Genomic DNA, 18,840 nt, shown 5'->3' on the forward strand with positions numbered 1-18,840 from the left:
GTGTGTGTGTGTGTGTGTGTGTGTGTGTTTATGTGTGTTAGGGTTTTAAGCAGGGTTAGTATCAGCGTGATATTGTTCTGATCTATTTCGTTTCACACATGAAACACAAATACAGAGATAGATAGTTTTTAGTTTCCTAGAGCTATCCTTTTCATTTTAGTATCATAGAGCTATCTATTTCATTTTGGTTTCCCAGAGCTAGCATTTTCATTTTATTTTCCAAGGGCTATCCTTTTCATTTTGCTTTCCCAGGGCTATCCTTTTCATTTTAGTTTCCCAGAGTTATCCTTTACATTTTAATTTCCCAGAGCTATCCTTTTCATTTTAGTTTCCCAGAGCAATCTTTTTTTCTTTTTTTGTTTTTGTTTCATAGAGCTATCCTTTTCATTTTAGTTCCAAACCCTATATCCTTTTCATTTTGGTTTCAGACAGCTATCCTTTCCATTTTGGTTTCCCAGAGCTATTCTTTTCATTTTAATATCAAAGAGCTATCCTTTTCATTTTTGTTTCCCAGAGTTATTCTTTTCATTTTAGTCTCCCAGAGTTATCCTTTACATTTTGATTTCCCAGAGCTATCCTTTTCATTTTAGTTTCACAGAGCAATCCTTTTCATTTTGGTTTTAGAGAGCTATCCTTTTCATTTTAGTTTCCCAGAGCTATCTATTTCATTTTAGTTTCCCAGAGTTATCCTTTTCATTTTGGTTTCAGAGAGCTATCCTTTTCATTTTAGTATCAACGAGCTATCCTTTTCATTTTTGTTTCCCAGAGTTATTCTTTTCATTTTAGTTTCCCAGAGTTATCCTTTACATTTTGATTTCCCGGAGCTACCCTTTTCATTTTCATTTCACAGAGCGATCCTTTTCATTTTGGTTTTAGAGAGCTATCCTTTTCATTTTAGTTTCCCAGAGCTATCCTTTTCATTTTAGTATCAGAGAACTATCCTTTTCATTTTGGTTTCCCAGAGCTATCCTTTTCATTTTAGTATCACAGAACTATCCTTTTCATTTTAGTTTCCCAGCCCTATCTTTTTCATTTTGGTTTCAGAGAGCTATCCTTTTCTTTTTGGTTTCCCAGAGCTATCCTTTTCGTTTTAGTTTCCCAGGGATATCCTTTTCATTTTAGTTTCCCAGAGTTATCCTTCACATTTTGATTTCCCAGAGCTATCCCTTTCATTTTGGTTTCAGGGAGCTATTCTTTTCAATTTAGTTTCCCAGAGCTATCCTTTTCATTTTGGTTTCCAAGATCTATCCCTTTTGTTTTAGTTTCCCAACCCTATCCTTTTCATTTTAGTTTTCCAGAGCTATCCTTTTTATTTAAGTATCACAGAGCTATTCTTTTCCTTTTGATTTCCGAGAGCTATCCTTTTCATTTTGGTTTCCCAGATTATTCCTTTTCATTTTGGTTTCCCATAGCTATCCTTTTCATTTTAGTTTCCCAACCCTATCCTTTTCATTTTGGTTTCAGAGAGCTATCCTTTTCATTTTAGTTTCACAGAGGTATCCTTTTCATTTTGGTTTCCCAGCGCTATCCTTTACATTTTGAATTCAAAGATCTATACTTTTCATTTTTATTTCAGAGAGCTACCCTTAATTATCATTTTGGATTCCTTGAACTATCCTTTTCATTTTTGTTTCAGAGAGCTATCCTTTTCATTTTAGTTTCACAAAGCTGTCCTTTTCATTTTAATTTCCCAACTCTATCCTTTTCATTTTGGTTTCCTGGAGCTAACCTTTACATTTTTATTTCCCAGAGCTATCATTTTCATTTTTGTTTCAGAGAGCTAACCTTTTCATTTTGGATTTCCAGAGCTATCCTTTTCATTTTAGTTTCCCAGAGCAAAACTTTTCTTTTTGATTTCTTAGAGCTCTCCTTTTCATTATGATTTCAAAGACCTATGGTTTTCATTTCTGTTTCCCAACGTTATCCTATTCATTTTATTTTACCACAGCTATCCTTTACATTTTGATTTCCCAGAGATATCCTTTTCATTTATTTTTTTTTAGAGAACTACCCTTTTTATTTTGGAGTCCTAGAGCAATCTTTTTCATTTTGGTTTCTCGGAGCTATCCTTTTCATTTTAGTTTCCCAACTCTATCCTTTACACTTTGATTTCCCAGAGCTATACTTTTCATTTCTGTTTTAGAGAGCTACCCTTTTCATATTGGATTTCCTGAGCTGTCCTTTTCATGTTATTTTTCCAACCCTATCCTTAGAATTTTTGTTTCCCAGAGCTATCCTTTTCATTTTAGTTTCCCAGAGGAGTTATACTTTTCATTTTCATTTCTCTGAGCTATCCTTTTCTTTATAATTTAAAAGAGCTATCGTTTTCATTTCTGTTTTCCAACGCTATCCTTTTGATTTTGTTTTACCACAGCTATCCTTTACATTTTAATTTCCCAGAAATATCCTTTTCATTTTTTTTTCAGAGAGCTACCCTTTTCATTTTGGATCCCTAGAGCAATCCTTTTCATCTGACTTTCCCTGAGCTATCCTTTTCATTAGAGTTTCCCTGAGTTTTCTTTTTTCATTTTGGTTTCAAAGAGCTATCCTTTACATTTTGATTTCCCAGAGCTATCCTTTTCATTTTGGATTCCATGAGCTATCTTTTTCGTTTTAGTTTCACAAAGCTATCCCTTTCATTTTGGTCTCCCATAGCTATTCTTTTCATTTTAGTTTACCAACCTGGTCCTTTTCATTTTGGTTTCAGAGAGCTATCCTTTTCGTTTTAGTTTCCGAGAGCTTTCTTTTTCATATTGGTTTCCCTGAGCTATCCTTTTCAATTCAGTTTCAAAGAGTTATCATTTTCATTTTGGTCTCCCCGAGCTATCCTTTTCATTTTAGTTTCCCAACGCTATGCTTTTCATTATGGTTTCAGAGAGCTATCCTTTTCATTTTAGTTTCACAGAGGTATCCTTTTCATTTTGGTTTCCCAGAGCTATCCTTTACATTTTGAATTCAAAGACATATCCTTTTCATTTTTATTTCAGACAGCTACCCTGATCATTTTGGATTCGTAGAGCTATCCTTTTCATTTTTGTTTCAGAAAGCTGTCCTTTTCATTTTAATTTCCCAACTCTATCCTTTTCATTTTGATTTCCAGGAGATACTCTTTACATTTATATTTCCCAGAGCTATCCTTTTCATTTCTTTTTTCAGAGAGCTAACCTTCCCATTTTGGATTTCCAGAGCTATCCTTTTCATTTTAGTCTCTCAACCCTATCCTTTTCACTTCTGTTTCCCAACGCTATCCTTTACATTTTGATTTCCCAGAGATATCCTTTTAATTTTTTTTTTTTTTATAGAACTACCCTTTTTACTTTGGATTCCTAGAACAATCCTTTTCATTTTGGTTTCTCAGAGCTATCCGTTTCATTTTAGTTTTCCAGAGTTATTCTTTTCATTTTGGTTTCATAGAGCTATCCTTTACATTTCGATTTCCCAGACCTATCCTTTTCATTTTGGTTTCAGAGAGCTATCCTTTTCATTTTAGTTTCCCAACTCTATCCTTTATATTTTTATTTCCCAGAGCTATACTTTTCATTTCTGTTTCAGAGAGCTACCCTTTTTACATTGGATTTCCAGAGCTTTTCTTTTCATTTTAGTTACCCAACCCTATCCTTTTCATTTTGGTTTCAGAGAGCTATCCTTTTCATTTCTGTTTCCCAACGCTATCCTTTTCATTTTGTTTTATCACAGCTATCTTTCACATTTTGATTTCACACAGATATCCTTTTCGTTTTGTTTTTTTCTCTGAGAGCTACCCTTTTCATTTTGGATTCCTAGTGCAATCCCTTTCATTTGACTTTCCCAGAGCTATCCTTTTCCTTTTAGTTTCCCAGAGTTATCCTTTTCATTTTGGTTTCATAGAGCTATCCTTTTCATTTTTGTTTCAGAGAGCTATTGTTTTCATTTTTGTTTCCAGGAGCTATCCTTTTCATTTGGTTTCACAGAGCTTTCATTTACATGTTTGATTCCCTAAGCTATCCTTTTCATTTTGACTCCAGAGAGCTATACTTTTCATTTTGCTTTCACGGATCTATCCTTTTTATTTCTGTTTCCAAAAACTATCCTTTTCATTTTAATTTCCCAGAGCTATCTTTTTTATTTTGGTTTCCGAGAAATATCCCTCTCATATTATTTGTTTCCGATGGTTATAATTTTCATTTTAGTTTCCCAGAGCAATCCTTTTCATTTCTTTTTGTTTCAAAGAGCTATCATTTTGATTTTCGTTTTCCAGAGCTATCCATTTCATTTTGATTTCCAAGAGCCATCCTTTTTATTCTAATATTTCAGAGCTATCCTTTTCATTTGGGTTTCGAAGACCTATCCTTAATTACATTTTGATTTCCCAGAGCTATCCTTTACATTCTGGTTTCAGAGAGCTATCCTTTTTATTTCGTTTTCTCAGAGCTATCCTTTTCACTTTTGATTTTTCAGAGCTTTCCTTTTCATTTCTGTTTTCCAACGCTGTCCTTTTCATTTTGCTTTCCCAGAGCTATTCTTTACACATTGATTTCCCAGAGTTATCTTTTTCCTTTTTGTTTCATAGAGCTATACCCTTTTCATTTTGGATTCCCAAAGTTATCCTTTTCATTTTGATTTCCCAGAGCTATCCTTTTCATTTCGATTTCTCAGAGCTGTCCTTTTTATTTTGATTTCCCATAGATAACCTTTTCATTTTGGTTTCCCGGAACTATAATTTTCATTTTAGTTTCCTAGAGGCAATCCTTTTTATTTTAGTTTCCCACATCTATCCTTTTCATTTTGGTTCCCCAGAGCTATTTTTTACATTTTGATCTCATAGAGCTATCCGTTTTATTTTTATTCACAGCGATATCCTTTTCATTTTGGTTTCCCAGAGCTATCCTTTCCATTTTAGTTACCCAGAGCAATTCTTTTAATTTTTTTTCTCAGATAGCTATCCTTTTTTATTTTGGTTTCCCGAGCTATCTTTTACATTAATTTTAGTTTCCCAGTCCATTTGCAAATAGACACAACACTTCCTGTACGCCTACATTTATCTCTTATTGTTAGTTTTGTTTTGGCTTACATTGACGCTAAGATTGGAGTGCATATTGAATAATGTTATAAAAAAGACATTTTCTCAAATTAAATTGTCTAATAGGCCTATAAGCCTAAATAAGATCTAGATCTAAATCTTTTTCTCTAATGATAATACTTTTATTTTACTTTGCTGATAATATTATGAGTGCGTTCGTATATAATAATAAACCGACTTCATAATAATATTATCATGTTTATTCAACCCGTGGCCAAAGTCCACTTCGATGTTCTCTGGTCAAAACAACAGTGCAGTCTACGGAGACACTTGCGCGGCTATCGCTTCCGGTTTTGTGGACGTGTCAATAAAGTGCACATTTTGGTAGAAAACACAGTAAGAAGGGACGTTGTCACCACCAACAGCAAATAAAAATGCCTAAGGATTCTTTGAGAGATAAACTTGACGGAAATGAATTAGATCTTAGTATGAGCAATTTAGAGGTTGTTCCAGTAAAGGAGCTGGTAAGAACGCATTCGATTTTGATCTGGATTTAAACGTATGCCGGCCGGTCACCCTCCCACTCTCTGTCTCTTGTCAGTCTTGTCTCTGCTAGATTAGATAGATTCTAGAATCTAGATCTAGATTCTGTATATAGATCTATGGGGAAGGAGCTTGGAAAATACCAGTGCAAACTGTGCTCTACGTAAAATCATCACTACTCACTACTACTACTAGATGTGTGTGTGTGTGTGTGTGTGTTTGTGTTTGTTTGTGTGTGTGTGTGTGTGTGTGTGTGTGTGTGTGTGTGTGTGCCTGTGTGTGTGTGTGTGACCACCTTTGCTTACATCATATAGCCTCTAAGTGATGTTATGGAATAAATGTATGGGCCCCCTTTTATGCACTCTTTTGCTTCTGCTTATTTTGTTCTCAGTCTCCTTTTCTGCTTCAAACCCCTGGGGCAGTGCGACTGACTGTAGTGTCTTTAGGCCATTCCCAAAGGGGGGACATTTCTCTTTCAAGCACAGTAGAATTTTAAATGGGCTGATTCATGTCACGCTCATAACTGTGCCTGATCTACAACAGGGAACTGCTGCTTATTCTTTCTTAATCCTTACTATTGTCATTTTCCTCTACTTCTTTTGTATGTTTGTCACTCTCTTGTGACTTGCTATTTCCGGGGTGCCTTGATAGTCGAAGCAGACCTTGTGCTGTTGAAGCTGGAGAGGTGAGCAGAATAAGTCTATTTTCCCGTAAAGACTTCTCTGTTGACACCCACCCCTTGGCACTCATATGACCTTATGCAGTTGCGAGCGCCGTAAAACCCTCTACTATATTTTTTTAAAAATGTTCTGTTTCCTTTCAAAATGGATCCGTATTCTGTTTTCGTTTTTTTACTTTTCTTTGAAAAACCCCTGAAAAGGTAACTGGGTTTTTTTTTTTTTTTTTTTTTTCTCTTTCTCAAATGATTGTTTTTTGTTGTTGTTTTTTTGTCACAGAGGATGAAGCGAGGCAGAAAGAATTAGAAGAGAAGGAAAAACAGAAGAAGCGGCAAGAGAAGAAGGCGGAAAAAGAACGCCGTCGACGGGAACATGAAGTGAGGAGAGAACAGGAGATATTAGCCCAGAGTGGGGACACCTCAGACGAAGACATCAACAGGGAAAGAGGTAACGAAGTTGTATCATCTTTTAGTTTTCGTGTTTGAAAAATACGTCCTCTGCTTTCTAGTATTGCTCCTTACGTACCTTGCCAGTGCTTAAGAAAACTATATAATGAACTTTCACGACCAGATTTGCAAAAAAAATTAAAACATGAATTTATTGAGTGTAGAAGTTCACAGAGGAATTCTCTCCTGGCCAATGCCCTTCATAATGACTGGTGATGTAGGCAGAGTTTTTTGTTTGGTTATGAAAAGTTTGCAGCTATGTGGCTGAAAGAGAACTATGGCAACAATTGTTATATTCCTATTGACATGGTAAGATTGAAGAAAATGAATATATGATCTTTTATGCACTTTTCCCCTTCCATTCCATTCCTATTGATATGGTAGGACCGAAGATGAGTATGTCATCCTTTATGTATTTTCCCCTTTCTTCTGACTTCCTTGAGTGTGGCGGTGTTGATGCTAGAGAAGAATTTGAATGAGAGCTCATTCTTGTTTGTGTGGGTGATTGGCAGGTGCTCTGGTGTGATTTGCTCTTTCCTTCCTATCAAACATCTGCTGACCTTATCTTTCCTCTTTCTGTTTTGTGTGTGCTACTGTCTTATATTGCTTTTAATCTTCTGCACTTTGTCCCCAGAGAAAATTGCATTTGAAAATAGCAGAAGTTGCAAAAAGTTGCAAGAAAAATTAGCAAAATTTGCAAGAAAAGTTGCAAGACGTGTATAGCTAAAAAAATGACATGGAACTATTAGAATACATTATTGGTATGCTCATTGCAATCAAAGTAGCCAACATGTTTTGTTAGATCACTTTACCACTTTAACCACACCGGTGTAATCAAAATTAGACTAGATCTACATGTCGTGTTGCATATAGTACCAATGTATGAAGTGCGAAAAGGCATTATCGTGCTTGCCACTCCAGGACCCACGTACTGTATCGCCACAATGCCGTGCTTACCGTTCTTAGTTAATACTAATCATCCTGACCCGACCAGACCCGCCCCGATCTCATCCTCAGCGGGCACCCTGTAGTGCAAAGGAGCGAATTGTCCCTCTTGGCGTCGTTATTTTTAGTCGTGGAAGAAAGTTTCAGTGTTTTTAACAAAATTTTATTATTTTTCCAACTTTTGCGGAAAATTGGCTAAAATTCGCGAATTCACGAAAATGGCAAAAGTTGCGCGCGCAACTTGCGGGTTGCAGGCAGGGATTTCTCTGAGGACAGACTTATATGACCTGGATTGCAAGTGCCGTAATAGTCAAACAGAAAGTTATTGTTTGTTTGAGGGTGGTTTTTTCTCTCCAATGTTTTCGAGTCCTGCTCAGTGTAAACACAAAGTCTTTATTTTGCGTCTTTCTTTTGTTTCAGAAAAACAAAAATATAATGGAAGCCATAAAGCAGGGAAACGGGGCAAAGGTAAGTTGTAGAACTTGTTATGGTGTGTTATTTTTTTTTTTACTTCTGGGAAAAACGGTTGCCCACAACCTCAATGACCAATATTGTATTGATACACTTCTGTTTACTGAGTGGGTGGTTGGTGGACACTCTGATGTGGTTTGCTCCTTCATTCCCATCAGAGTTTGTTACTCTGTAGAGCAGTAATACCTGTAATCGTTTGCGCATATTTGACCTAATTAAGTTTGTAAATGCATTGAAACTTTTTTTTTGTAAGTGTTTTACGGCGCTCGCATCTCGTGAAACTTAAACCCAAGAAGAAAAAAAACTTCCTTGATCCAAAGTAAACCAGTTGAACATGCTCTAACAGCAACCTGTCCAAGACAACAACTGTACAAATGGTTACTTCCCACTCCTCAATCCCCCCCCCCCCCCTTGCATTTTTTTCTGTACAATAATGACACTGTCCAAGACATCCATCTGTCTAAGACAACAGCTTTTCTCTAAGACATCATGGATATTTTGACTGTATTTCACTACGTTTTATTTTTGTTTGTTTTATTTTATTTTTACTCTTTTATTTCAGGCAAGAAAGGCGGCTCTTGCGTGAAGCTGGTCCTCTTTTCATTCCTTGCCCTCATCATTGCCCTCCTCGTTGCCATCGACTTCCACTGCAATGCCAGCCAGAGAGACCAGCTGTGCATCACCTACTGGCACCCAGCGCGGAGTCAAGTTCTGGCCGCCTGGACGCAATCCAAAATATTCTTGACCAACTTCTACCACCGGCACATAGAAAAGCTCTTTTTCTAATTTATTACTAAGTTTTGTTGCTCTGAAGTCAATGTCATATTATGTTTGTTTTGTTTTTTTTGAAAAGAAAGATAAAAAGTGTCGTGGAAATGAGTATTTGTGGTAGTAAAAAAAACTATATGTATGTGAAAGATTTGTTTCTGCAAGTGTTGATGTGGTCCACAGTGTGAATGACGATAGTCTCTGCCTAAACATGCATGATCATTTTTTTTTAAACACACAAACAGTCCGCTTGATTAATTATACAAGATTTGGCTTTATTACAAGTCCTACATACAGACTTCTTTCTAGATAATTTACATGTAGTAGGTAGCGTAAATACGGCCTCGCGGGCACTCGCGGCCTTCCGACCGCGTCGTATCGGTGAAATCGGAGTAATTCCGATAGATGTTTCTTTGCTCTTTCGCTATAAAATACCAAATGCCGTACACCTTGTAAAAGTTCCAGCTTTTCCTCGTTACAATGGTGTAAATTGTTTATATGTCCGATTATTAGGAGCTGGAAAATCGCCGACGAAAACGAAGCCCCTTGCGGTCGAAATGCGTGGTCGGCCGGTTGAAAAATTGACACGCAGTCATTCAAATGCTTCGCGGAATGAGGGATGATTAAATGACGTCTAGAAGTACGAGCGATTGCTCCAATTCTGAATGGATTCTCAAGATGTGTTTGGTTTCGTTTAAAAGTGTGTTTGTGGCTCCCCTCAGTTATTGTGCCTTCAGGCAGACACTAGTGTTTGTATTTTGTTCTTTTAACTTTGTTTTTACTTGTTGATGGCCAGGAAAAAAGGTGAACAAACACTGAAGTGATGTTCATCGGGTCTCTCTGTATGTTCTTGTATTTGGGAAGTCCCTTCCATGAAAGGAATTTTGTGACTGCAATTTTTGTGTGTGTGTGTGAAATTACTGAAATGGGGAAGTTTGGTGTGAAAGAAAAGAATATTGTTTTTGTTTTATGTTCCTTGCTCGGAAATAATTGTGTAATTACCACTGTAACTTTGATGCAAACTTGTTTTAGTCTGAATATTTTATTGTGATATTTTCAGGCTGTACTAGCAATGCACATATAAATAAGGTAATCTGTTTGTTCTATCATGGTTAAAGTAACTGTTACTCGTCAATTCATTATAGTTAGGGGAAGAGGAGAGGTTTGTCTTTGATAGATGTATGATCTTTTAATGTAACTACATTCAGTGTGATTGTATTTTATTTTAAAGTGAGGCTCATTATATTCATATCTGTGTACGTAATGTCAAATGTGTGGTTCTTTTGAGAACTCGTTTGAGTTTTATTCTTTTTCATTCTCTATTGAGACTGCGAAGATGAAATGTTACTGTCTGAATTACAGTTATGTAACAATGTAACAGCAGCAATGACTTTTTGTGTAATCGATGTGACTTTGTAGATGGATTTGTCAAGTCGTTTTTTCTTGTCATAGAATCATTAAGAAAATTGATTTTCCTTTTGTGAAAGTGAAAGAGAGACACGAGTGGCAAACCATGATCGCCAATGTCTGTTTCAAATCTGGCACATGAAGAACGTGAACGTAAAAGTATAAATCTGAAGAAAAAAAAGAGATTTATTTGTTTAAAATGATAAATATATATAGATAGGGCCTATATATTTGAACATCCTATGAAGCGGAGCAACTGTACCCCTCAGCGTTTCTAGTGGGTGGTTGGCGGGTTCTCTGGTGTAGTTTGCTCTTTTTTTTCCCATCAAGCATCTATTGTTCATATCTCTCTTCCCTTTTTTTGTGTGTATGATACTCTCTTGTAACACCTCTAATCTTCACCACTTTTGTGACCTAATTGTGTCGCAAGTGCCGTAAAACTCTTACTATGACAGGGGTTTCTTTGCAAGGTCAGCTTCATGTCTCTTGCATTCTTTTCTCGGAGTCTCTACCAATGCCTGTGGTGAAACAGGCTCTTCTAGGTCACCTTCTGGGGTCTCAGGCTTAGGACTGCTTAAGTGTAAGGCACATTAACGTTTTATGGTCAGTTGCCGCATTAACAAATGGTGAAAATTATCCGCTCTGGTCACTTGACGCAGTTCTGCAACAGGCCCGAAAAGTCTGTTGCAGTCACTGTCCTGGCTGGGTGACCAGATGGGGCATTTTGTACTGCTGGCTGTGTGGCTGCAAAGTGTTAGAATATTACCTTCAGGGGTTAACAGTGGGAGGGACGAAAAACATTGCTTTCGTAGCACCCTGGTCTGCGATTGGTTCATTCATTGGTGGACGACTACCATGACAACGGTCAAATGGATTGTGACGGCTTGTCCACAGTGACTGGGGTCGATAAATAATTTGTAGCATCGCACCAGGCAGTTATAAATATATATATATATAAGTTTTTGGGACTGTTAGTGTTATTTGATTTTATATATAATATAATGACCACGGCAGCGTTGGACTTGTTATTTTTTTTGGCAATGTTGTTACATAGAAAATGGAATAACTCCATTTGTACAAGTGAATGTCTTATACAGATGGCTGTAACTGTAGTTTGATGGAGGGGGGGGGGGGGGGGGGGGGGCTGTGCTTCTCTTCTGCGGCAGTATGCATGCACCATTGTGCTGTGACTCTGGTCAAATCTCTGACATGCTGAATGTTTTTGAAAAGTCAAAAGGGATTTCGACTTCAGCTATATGCTTTTTCAGTGGACCATTAGAACAATGCTTACTTAGAGTGGTATACGCTCAACACAAATTGTATTTAACCAGTACTCATTTTACTTTTAGTGCATAACAATTAATGATATTTGCTTGTGCTAGTGCTAAGGAATTGTAAATAGATCTGTGTAAAATTTGTTTCTGGTTAAGCTGAATCAGAATTGTGATAGAAATAAAACAGAGATTATGAAACCAAAATGGACAACAGAAAAAGACAGATCTTCTTTGAGAGATTCTCCTTCTCCTATGTAAAGTAGGGGTGGTCTACATGAGTCATAATGATGATGATGATCATTGCGACCCCACAATGACCTCGGATGTTGCACACTTGGTCAAGCTGTTTGAAATGGAAGGCTTTACAAATTAATACTTAATTGAGATTGGCTGCTGGTGGAAGTCCTCATCATACATCACTTTTCAAAATGACGAACAGGGAAGTCTTACACAAGGCAGTCAAGATGTCTTTGTGAATTTGAAGGCCTTTCTTGGCTTGAAGTTCATTGTTGTACTTTGAAATTTGAAGCAAATGGTGTTAGTACTGCGGTGAAACTGTAGAAATAAAAACACAATCTTCTTCTGTTTGTCATTCCAACAAATTGATTATGTGATGAATGAAAGGGGGTGGGTGAAGGGAGCCACTGGTTGGTCCTACTTCTTTAATTTCCCCTCTATTGCTTCTCTCTGTCTGTCTGCCTTACTTTTTCTCAACACTATATTGACCATAATTGTGTCGATGTGCTGCTCTTTACTCAGACAAACAAATAAACAAAGAGGGTAGTGAAACTGCTTACTCTGCTGAATGAAATGCATGCTTGTCCTGGATGTGACAGAAGTCTGTACATTGTGGGTACATCAAGTACATTTTTCATCAGTTGTGGATTTTTCTGTCGTCCTGTTTGATGTTTTCCTGCTCGTGAATTTTTAGACTAGTGTCTGTGGTGTAACACTTAGGCTCTTCGCTTTTGTGAACAAAAGAGGTGGGTTAGATTCTCAAGTGAGGAAGTTTATTCCCACTCAAACAGGTTGGCACTGACAGATAGGCTTGAAGCAGCCTACTCCCTAATTTCCTAAATAAGCTAAATTGTGTCAATGGGGCGTAAAATGTTACAATTACAATAGTTGAGTGGACTTGGCGCTAATGTTGAGTCAGAAAGATTAGGATCCTATCATAATGCATTTGAACATCATGATTATAATTGTTGACATTTATTACAAGTCTCGTCTTTGTATCAGACTTCTTATGCCTCCAATCCACACCCTCATAACTATCATAATGTGGTTCTGGAGTGCACCTGAACAGCCTTTTTCTCAACAAGTGACACAGAATGATAGACATTTCTCTCGTACATATGTACAGTTGAACATGGATTACTCAAACACTTCGGAGATTGACAAATGTGTTCAACACATCCATAGTTCGGGTAAACAGCATAGCCAAATATTAAAGAGATATCAGTCGAGGAATGGCAAATTGTGCGAGCTGTCCTTGAATTCAAGCTTTCCATACTCGTGTTATCTGGGCCCAACTGTATATCATTAATCCAAGTGAAAAAGAACCATTCTAAACAGCCGTCTTTTTTACTCTCACAAATCAAATCAATTCATTATGAATTTTTTTAATTGAATGCGAAGCATGCTGAACTATCTCACTCTCATGTGATATTTGATAAATGGCCAAGGCTCTTGCTGTTAACACTCATGATATATATATTATACATGTGAAATAAATGTTCCTTTTGGCCAAAATGTTCTGAAAGATTTATTTTTTTTTCAATAATCAGTCTGATCATTGTCAATGTTTTAAAGTGTTTTTCTCTAAGATTCATTGTCTTTCTGTAAATATAGTACACCATTTTTTGTTCATGTATGGCTGCTAATAGTAGTTGTGAAAGACTCTTGGTAGACAGAAGTAGGGTTCTATGAACCAGCAAGGAGTTTAGGCACCTAGGCATGTCATCTCTTACAAATGCTCTTCTTACCTGCCAATACTTTTTCATTGTACATGTTTCATTTTTTTTTTCAACAATTTTACACATAGGTCTTTAGTTTAGTTGTAACGCATGGTTTTAGGCCAAGGCGTTTTTAATTTGGATTAAAAAGCATTTAGATTTGTTTGAAACAGCAGACACTATATTTTCATCGTTCTGTGTACATTGTGGGTTTTTTTCTTCTCAAATTGTTGTGTTAGACGCATCATTTGTGTTGAGAAAAACTATTTCTGCTGTTTGAAATGCAAATGGATCCAACTAATCAACAGAAATATTAGTTACATTAATCAGAAAAAAGTAGCATTGATATTTTGGCTTTTTGTTTTCATTTACGGTGTTTTTGTTCATACTTATGCCATATATGTTTCAGTTTAAGAACACGATCATTTTTTCGTCTCTCAGCATTTTCTTCCAGTCTTCTGTGTACATCTTTAAAATGCATTTGAACAACTGCTCAAGACCGACGGATGGTTGGAGGGCATCACTAGTACTAGTATGTTCTACTTCTATTCTCTCCCTCTCTCTTTCCATGCACCAGATAACCATAATTGTGTTGATGTGCACCTTTTTTACTCACACAAAAGTAAAAAGACGGGGAGCTAAAGGGTATTGCTGAAGGTCAGTTTTTGTTGAGTCGAAGCGAATTACTTGTTTCTAAACTTGTATCGATGAATCTGAAACTGGGCAACTTGATACTACAAGTCCAACGTCTATTTTCGTTTTAGTCTGAGATTGAAGCATGGACAATCAATAAACAGCTGGAAAAAACAATTGTTGCGGCAGAGTTGTGGTTCATGAGACGCATGCTACGTATCCCATGGACAGCTAGAAAAACAAATGAAGAAGTCCTGGTTGAAGCAAATTATAGAAAAGAACTTATCACGAATATAAGAAAACGACAGGCAAATTTTTTCGGACACACAATGCGGAAAGAAGCATTAGAGAACATTGTAACAACAGGAAAGTTTGATGGAAAGAGAGGTAGAGGCAGACAGAGGGAAAAGATACTGGACAAGATGACAACATGGCTGGGAGCAGCAAGAACAACAGACACCATTGCTGCTTCGAAAGACAGATGGAAGTGGAGGTCCATGATCGCCCACGCCAGTCGGCAAGGCACCGGATGATGATGATGAGATTTATGGCACTTGCAACACAGTAAGTATAAGGTCATATAAGTGCCAAAGATAAGAGGTGTTACAAGAGAGTAACAGACACAAAAAAGCAGGAGGAGAGATTAAAGACGATAGAAGTTTTATAGGAAAGGAGGAACAAACCACCCCAGAGCATCCACCAACCACCCACTTTCTGGACTTTTATCAATTAAAATGGGCAACCTAATATGGGTCCAACATCCAAAAGAAGCAAGCAAAGTTATGATGATTTTAGTTGAAAGCAGATAATAATAATAATTTATTATGGTGCACTTTGCTTCAAAGATGTAGTATAGTATAGTATAGTATAGTATAGTATAGTATAGTATAGTATAGTATAGTATACTGTATAGTAAAGGGGACACTAAAAATCCCATCAATTTAACCATAGAAATTGTTTTATAGTTTCCCACCTTCTCTCCAATATGGTGACAGGGTACTTAAAAATGTCATTACCTGCGAGTTTGAGAGTAATTTTATGTACTGTCACTTGTAGTTTAAGTTTAATGTTCGTTGTACATTTTGTTTTTATGCTGGGCAGAATTCTGATGTTGATTGCTTTAAGCAAAGAGCTTTGTAGTCATTAATTGCAAAAGTAGAAGTCTTTCATAGCAACAAAACGAACATACACCCTCTCCCCAGGCGCTATAGCAGGGGTTACCGGCACTGGCACATATGGGCGCGGTAAGTGCGAAATGGTTCTGAGAAATTACCCTGATTTCGAGTTTTCTGTGTTCGTGTTCTGTGTCCTTCTGTATTTTTGACTATGATGAAATGTGTCAAGGGAATCAAGTTCGAGAAGACTGGAGACTTTTTTTTGTTGACTTTTTCAATTTTCTAATTTTTTGTTTATCGATATAATAATATATCTATTCAAGAGAAAATTTGTTTCTATGTGGGTCAGGAAAGTAAGTTTTGTTCGTGTTTAGTTTGTCAGCACTATCCACGCAATTTAGTAATTATTGTAGCCTACTGTAGTGGTTGGTTTGTCCTACACTACCTCCCCCATCACCATACTCCCCCCCTCCCCCCTCCTAAGTAAAAGTTACAAATATTGTTTCTGTGTTTCTCTGATGCAGCCATGTGTTGTCAATCAAACGAATTTCTTCATTGATATTCTCCTCGTCTTGCCCATGATACGTAACATGTTTTTGTCATGACCTAGATCAGGGTCAACATCAACAAGTGACATAAATATTTGTGTCTTGACCTGTTAGATCGTTGTTGGCACAAAAATGTTGCTAAATAACGGATAACAAATAATAAAATGAAATGATGATTGTATCAGTTTCCTTCTTTTCCTTCTCAACAAACCAACTTTGCTGTTCAATCTCGTTTTTATTTTGTGTAATGAGTTTTCTTCAGCACATTGCACTATGACAATGGAGGGGAATTGTGGTTTGCTTCTTTCCTGTCCAGCGTCTGTCGTTCTGATCTCTCCTCCTTTCTTTTTGTTTGTTACTCTCTTGTAACACCTCTAATCTGTGGGACTTACTTGACCTAATTGTGTTGCACGTGCCGTAAAATTCTTGGTAAAACACTTAAGAAAAGGTATTAATTATGTGCTTAACGGTCTCGATGATACGATCTCGGACAGAGCAGAGAAAGGGTTAACAATTGCAGAGATCACCCTTGAGACAAAATATCCATTTCGTGAACATCATCTGAGTTTTGAGTTTTGATCCTGGTTGAAATTTCTTGAGCAGTAGTTATTGTACCAAACCCGCTTCCTGACTGAAATGTCGTTAGGCCATTCCCAAAGGGGGGACATTTCTCTTTCTAATGCACAGTGGAATTGTAAATGGGCTGATCCAACAATGCCATGCTCATAACTGTGCCTGAACTACAACAGAGAACTGCTGCTTTTTCTTTCCTAATTCTTACTACTATCGTCATTTTCCTCTACTTCTTTTGTATGTTTGTCACTCTTGTGACCCGCTATTTCCAGGGTGCCTTGATATTGATAGTTGAAATTGACTTTGTGCTGTTGAAGCTAGAGAGGTGAGTAGAGTAAGTCTGATTCCCTGTAAGGACTTCTCTTTTGACATCCACCCTTTAGCATTCTAGCACTCATATGACGTTGTGCAGTTTTGCGAGCGCCATAAAACCTCTGCTAAAACAAAACAAAAACCAGGCTTCTGTGCATACTTTTGACCACTGGGCAAAGCTACATTCAGGTACACTTGTCATTTCGTTTTTCACAGACCTGTAAACTGATGCCTGTGGTATAGCAGCTAGACCCATGGCTGTTTTGAACGCAGGTGACCCAAGTTCTATTTTTAATAGTGCTGTATCTCCCTTTTCCCGGGTTGGTCATGACAGTAAGTTGAGTAAGATCCACACCAACCTCCTAAATTGTGTCAATGGGTGTGTAAAACACCTGCATTATAAAACAAAACTAAAAACAGATCTACTGAAACAGAACTTTTAAATAGTTATGTCCAGGGAGCAAAACATTATTTCATTGTAGACAAAAATAAGAGGCCAACCAAAAATGACTGGGATGCAACATCCAAGCAGACATGGAGATACTCTAAAAAAAACAAAAAACCCTCCCCATCCAGGAATCTGACCTGTGTCTTCTGTACTACATGTACTACATTGTACTTAAGCTCTTGGCAGAGCAAGTATTTAATCCCTCAACTTTTTGTTTTCCCTTTCGGAATTCTATACTTTTCCCCAAGAGACAATTCAAAAAGATCATGTTTCTGACTTCAGTGCAATAATTTATTATCTCGTAGACGGCCGCAATCAACAAATAATATGACAATGAAACAAACAAAAAGTGAACACCATTTCTTCTAAAAACAACGGTAAGCTATTTAAAATATTCAATCAAAACTTCACACCATGAAAGCAGCATAACATTTTGCCCCAAAAAAGTTTGACACTGAAAGTAAAAGTAGGAAAAATATATAAAGACTACATGAGGGAAAAAACCAGCAGAATGACATTTTATATTCTTCTATCCCATGTGGTCCTCATACACGATAGACATTGTCGAGGGTTTTTCAGTTTTAGTGAAACAGTTGCAACACAAATAGATCATACAAGTGCTGAATATTAGAGGTGATACTGGAGATTAACATGCATCATGTACAAAGTTTGTACATAATGACAAAGAAAAGGAGGAGAGATAAGGACGAGGGATGATTGGATCGATAGAATTGCAAATATCTCTACTTCTGTTCAAGATAGGTGAGTATTTTTCTCATCAAAAGCAAGACAAACCAACAAAAAACCAAGCTTTAACTTAAGATGATACTAATAACTCTATATGCCCAAAAATTGATGATCAGCCGATTCCACCAATTCACAACACATTATACATTGTAACAATTAACAGGCCCATGAAAAATGCTACATCATACTCAAAACATGTCACTTTTAGTCTTCAATTAATTTGTCTTTTAGCTTGGGACGGGTTCAGCTTATTCTGCATGAGTTAAATTCCCTACAGACACTGAATAGTACATTTTTCACTACTTTCCCAAAGAACAGAGAAATATTCTTACTGGTCAAAGACTCAAACTAAACAGACCAAAAAAAATATTCAATAGTAAATACTATTTTCATCCATCAATAAGGAATGCATAGGGATAAACTATTGTTGTAGAGATAACATCAATACCATGTACGAAACAATGTTGTAACAGACCATTCACACGCACTTGATCGGACCATTTCACTGCTGATCGCCACAGCACAGCAGCACCCTGTGTGTCCACTCTATGGTTAACATGTCTTGTTTTTTTAGTAAGAGTTTTACAGCACTTGCTACAAAATAAGGGCACATAAGTGCCAAAGATTAGAGGCGTTAAAAGAGAGTAACAAACACAAAAACAGAAGGAGGAAAGATAAGGACGATAGAAGTTTGATAGGAAAGAAGGAGCAAACCACACCTCAGCAATGACATCCTTAGAATGTAGACAAACAGAAAAAGTGTACAACAGATAACACAACAGAAGAAAATACAACAAACATTTGCTCAGATGTCCAACCAGTAGAACTCAGTAACCATAGCAACTGCTGTGGTTATTCAAAGCTAGACAAAACAGACGCATTATAAAGATAAAAACAACCAACAGCAAAGAGAATAGAAACATTTTAATCCATGTTGAAATTGAAAACCACTAATACCTACTTCTTGTTGGTAAAAGGA

The 18,840-nt window shown here is 36.9% G+C and overlaps 1 protein-coding gene across 1 annotated transcript; it reads left to right on the forward strand.

Annotated features, from left to right (window-relative positions):
• Positions 1 to 6,498: 6,498 nt before the first annotated feature.
• LOC101860871 (leucine-rich repeat-containing protein 59) lies at positions 6,499 to 10,437 on the forward strand (the record flags this gene model as incomplete). Its single annotated transcript, XM_013087391.2, is given in 3 exon segments — positions 6,499 to 6,666; positions 8,031 to 8,078; positions 8,644 to 10,437. Coding segments are annotated over 3 exon segments (440 nt in total), but the record flags the coding sequence as incomplete, so codon positions are not given.
• Positions 10,438 to 18,840: the final 8,403 nt, after the last annotated feature.

This window comes from Aplysia californica, unplaced genomic scaffold (assembly GCF_000002075.1).
Source record: "Aplysia californica isolate F4 #8 unplaced genomic scaffold, AplCal3.0 scaffold00021, whole genome shotgun sequence".
Taxonomy (NCBI): domain Eukaryota; kingdom Metazoa; phylum Mollusca; class Gastropoda; order Aplysiida; family Aplysiidae; genus Aplysia; species Aplysia californica.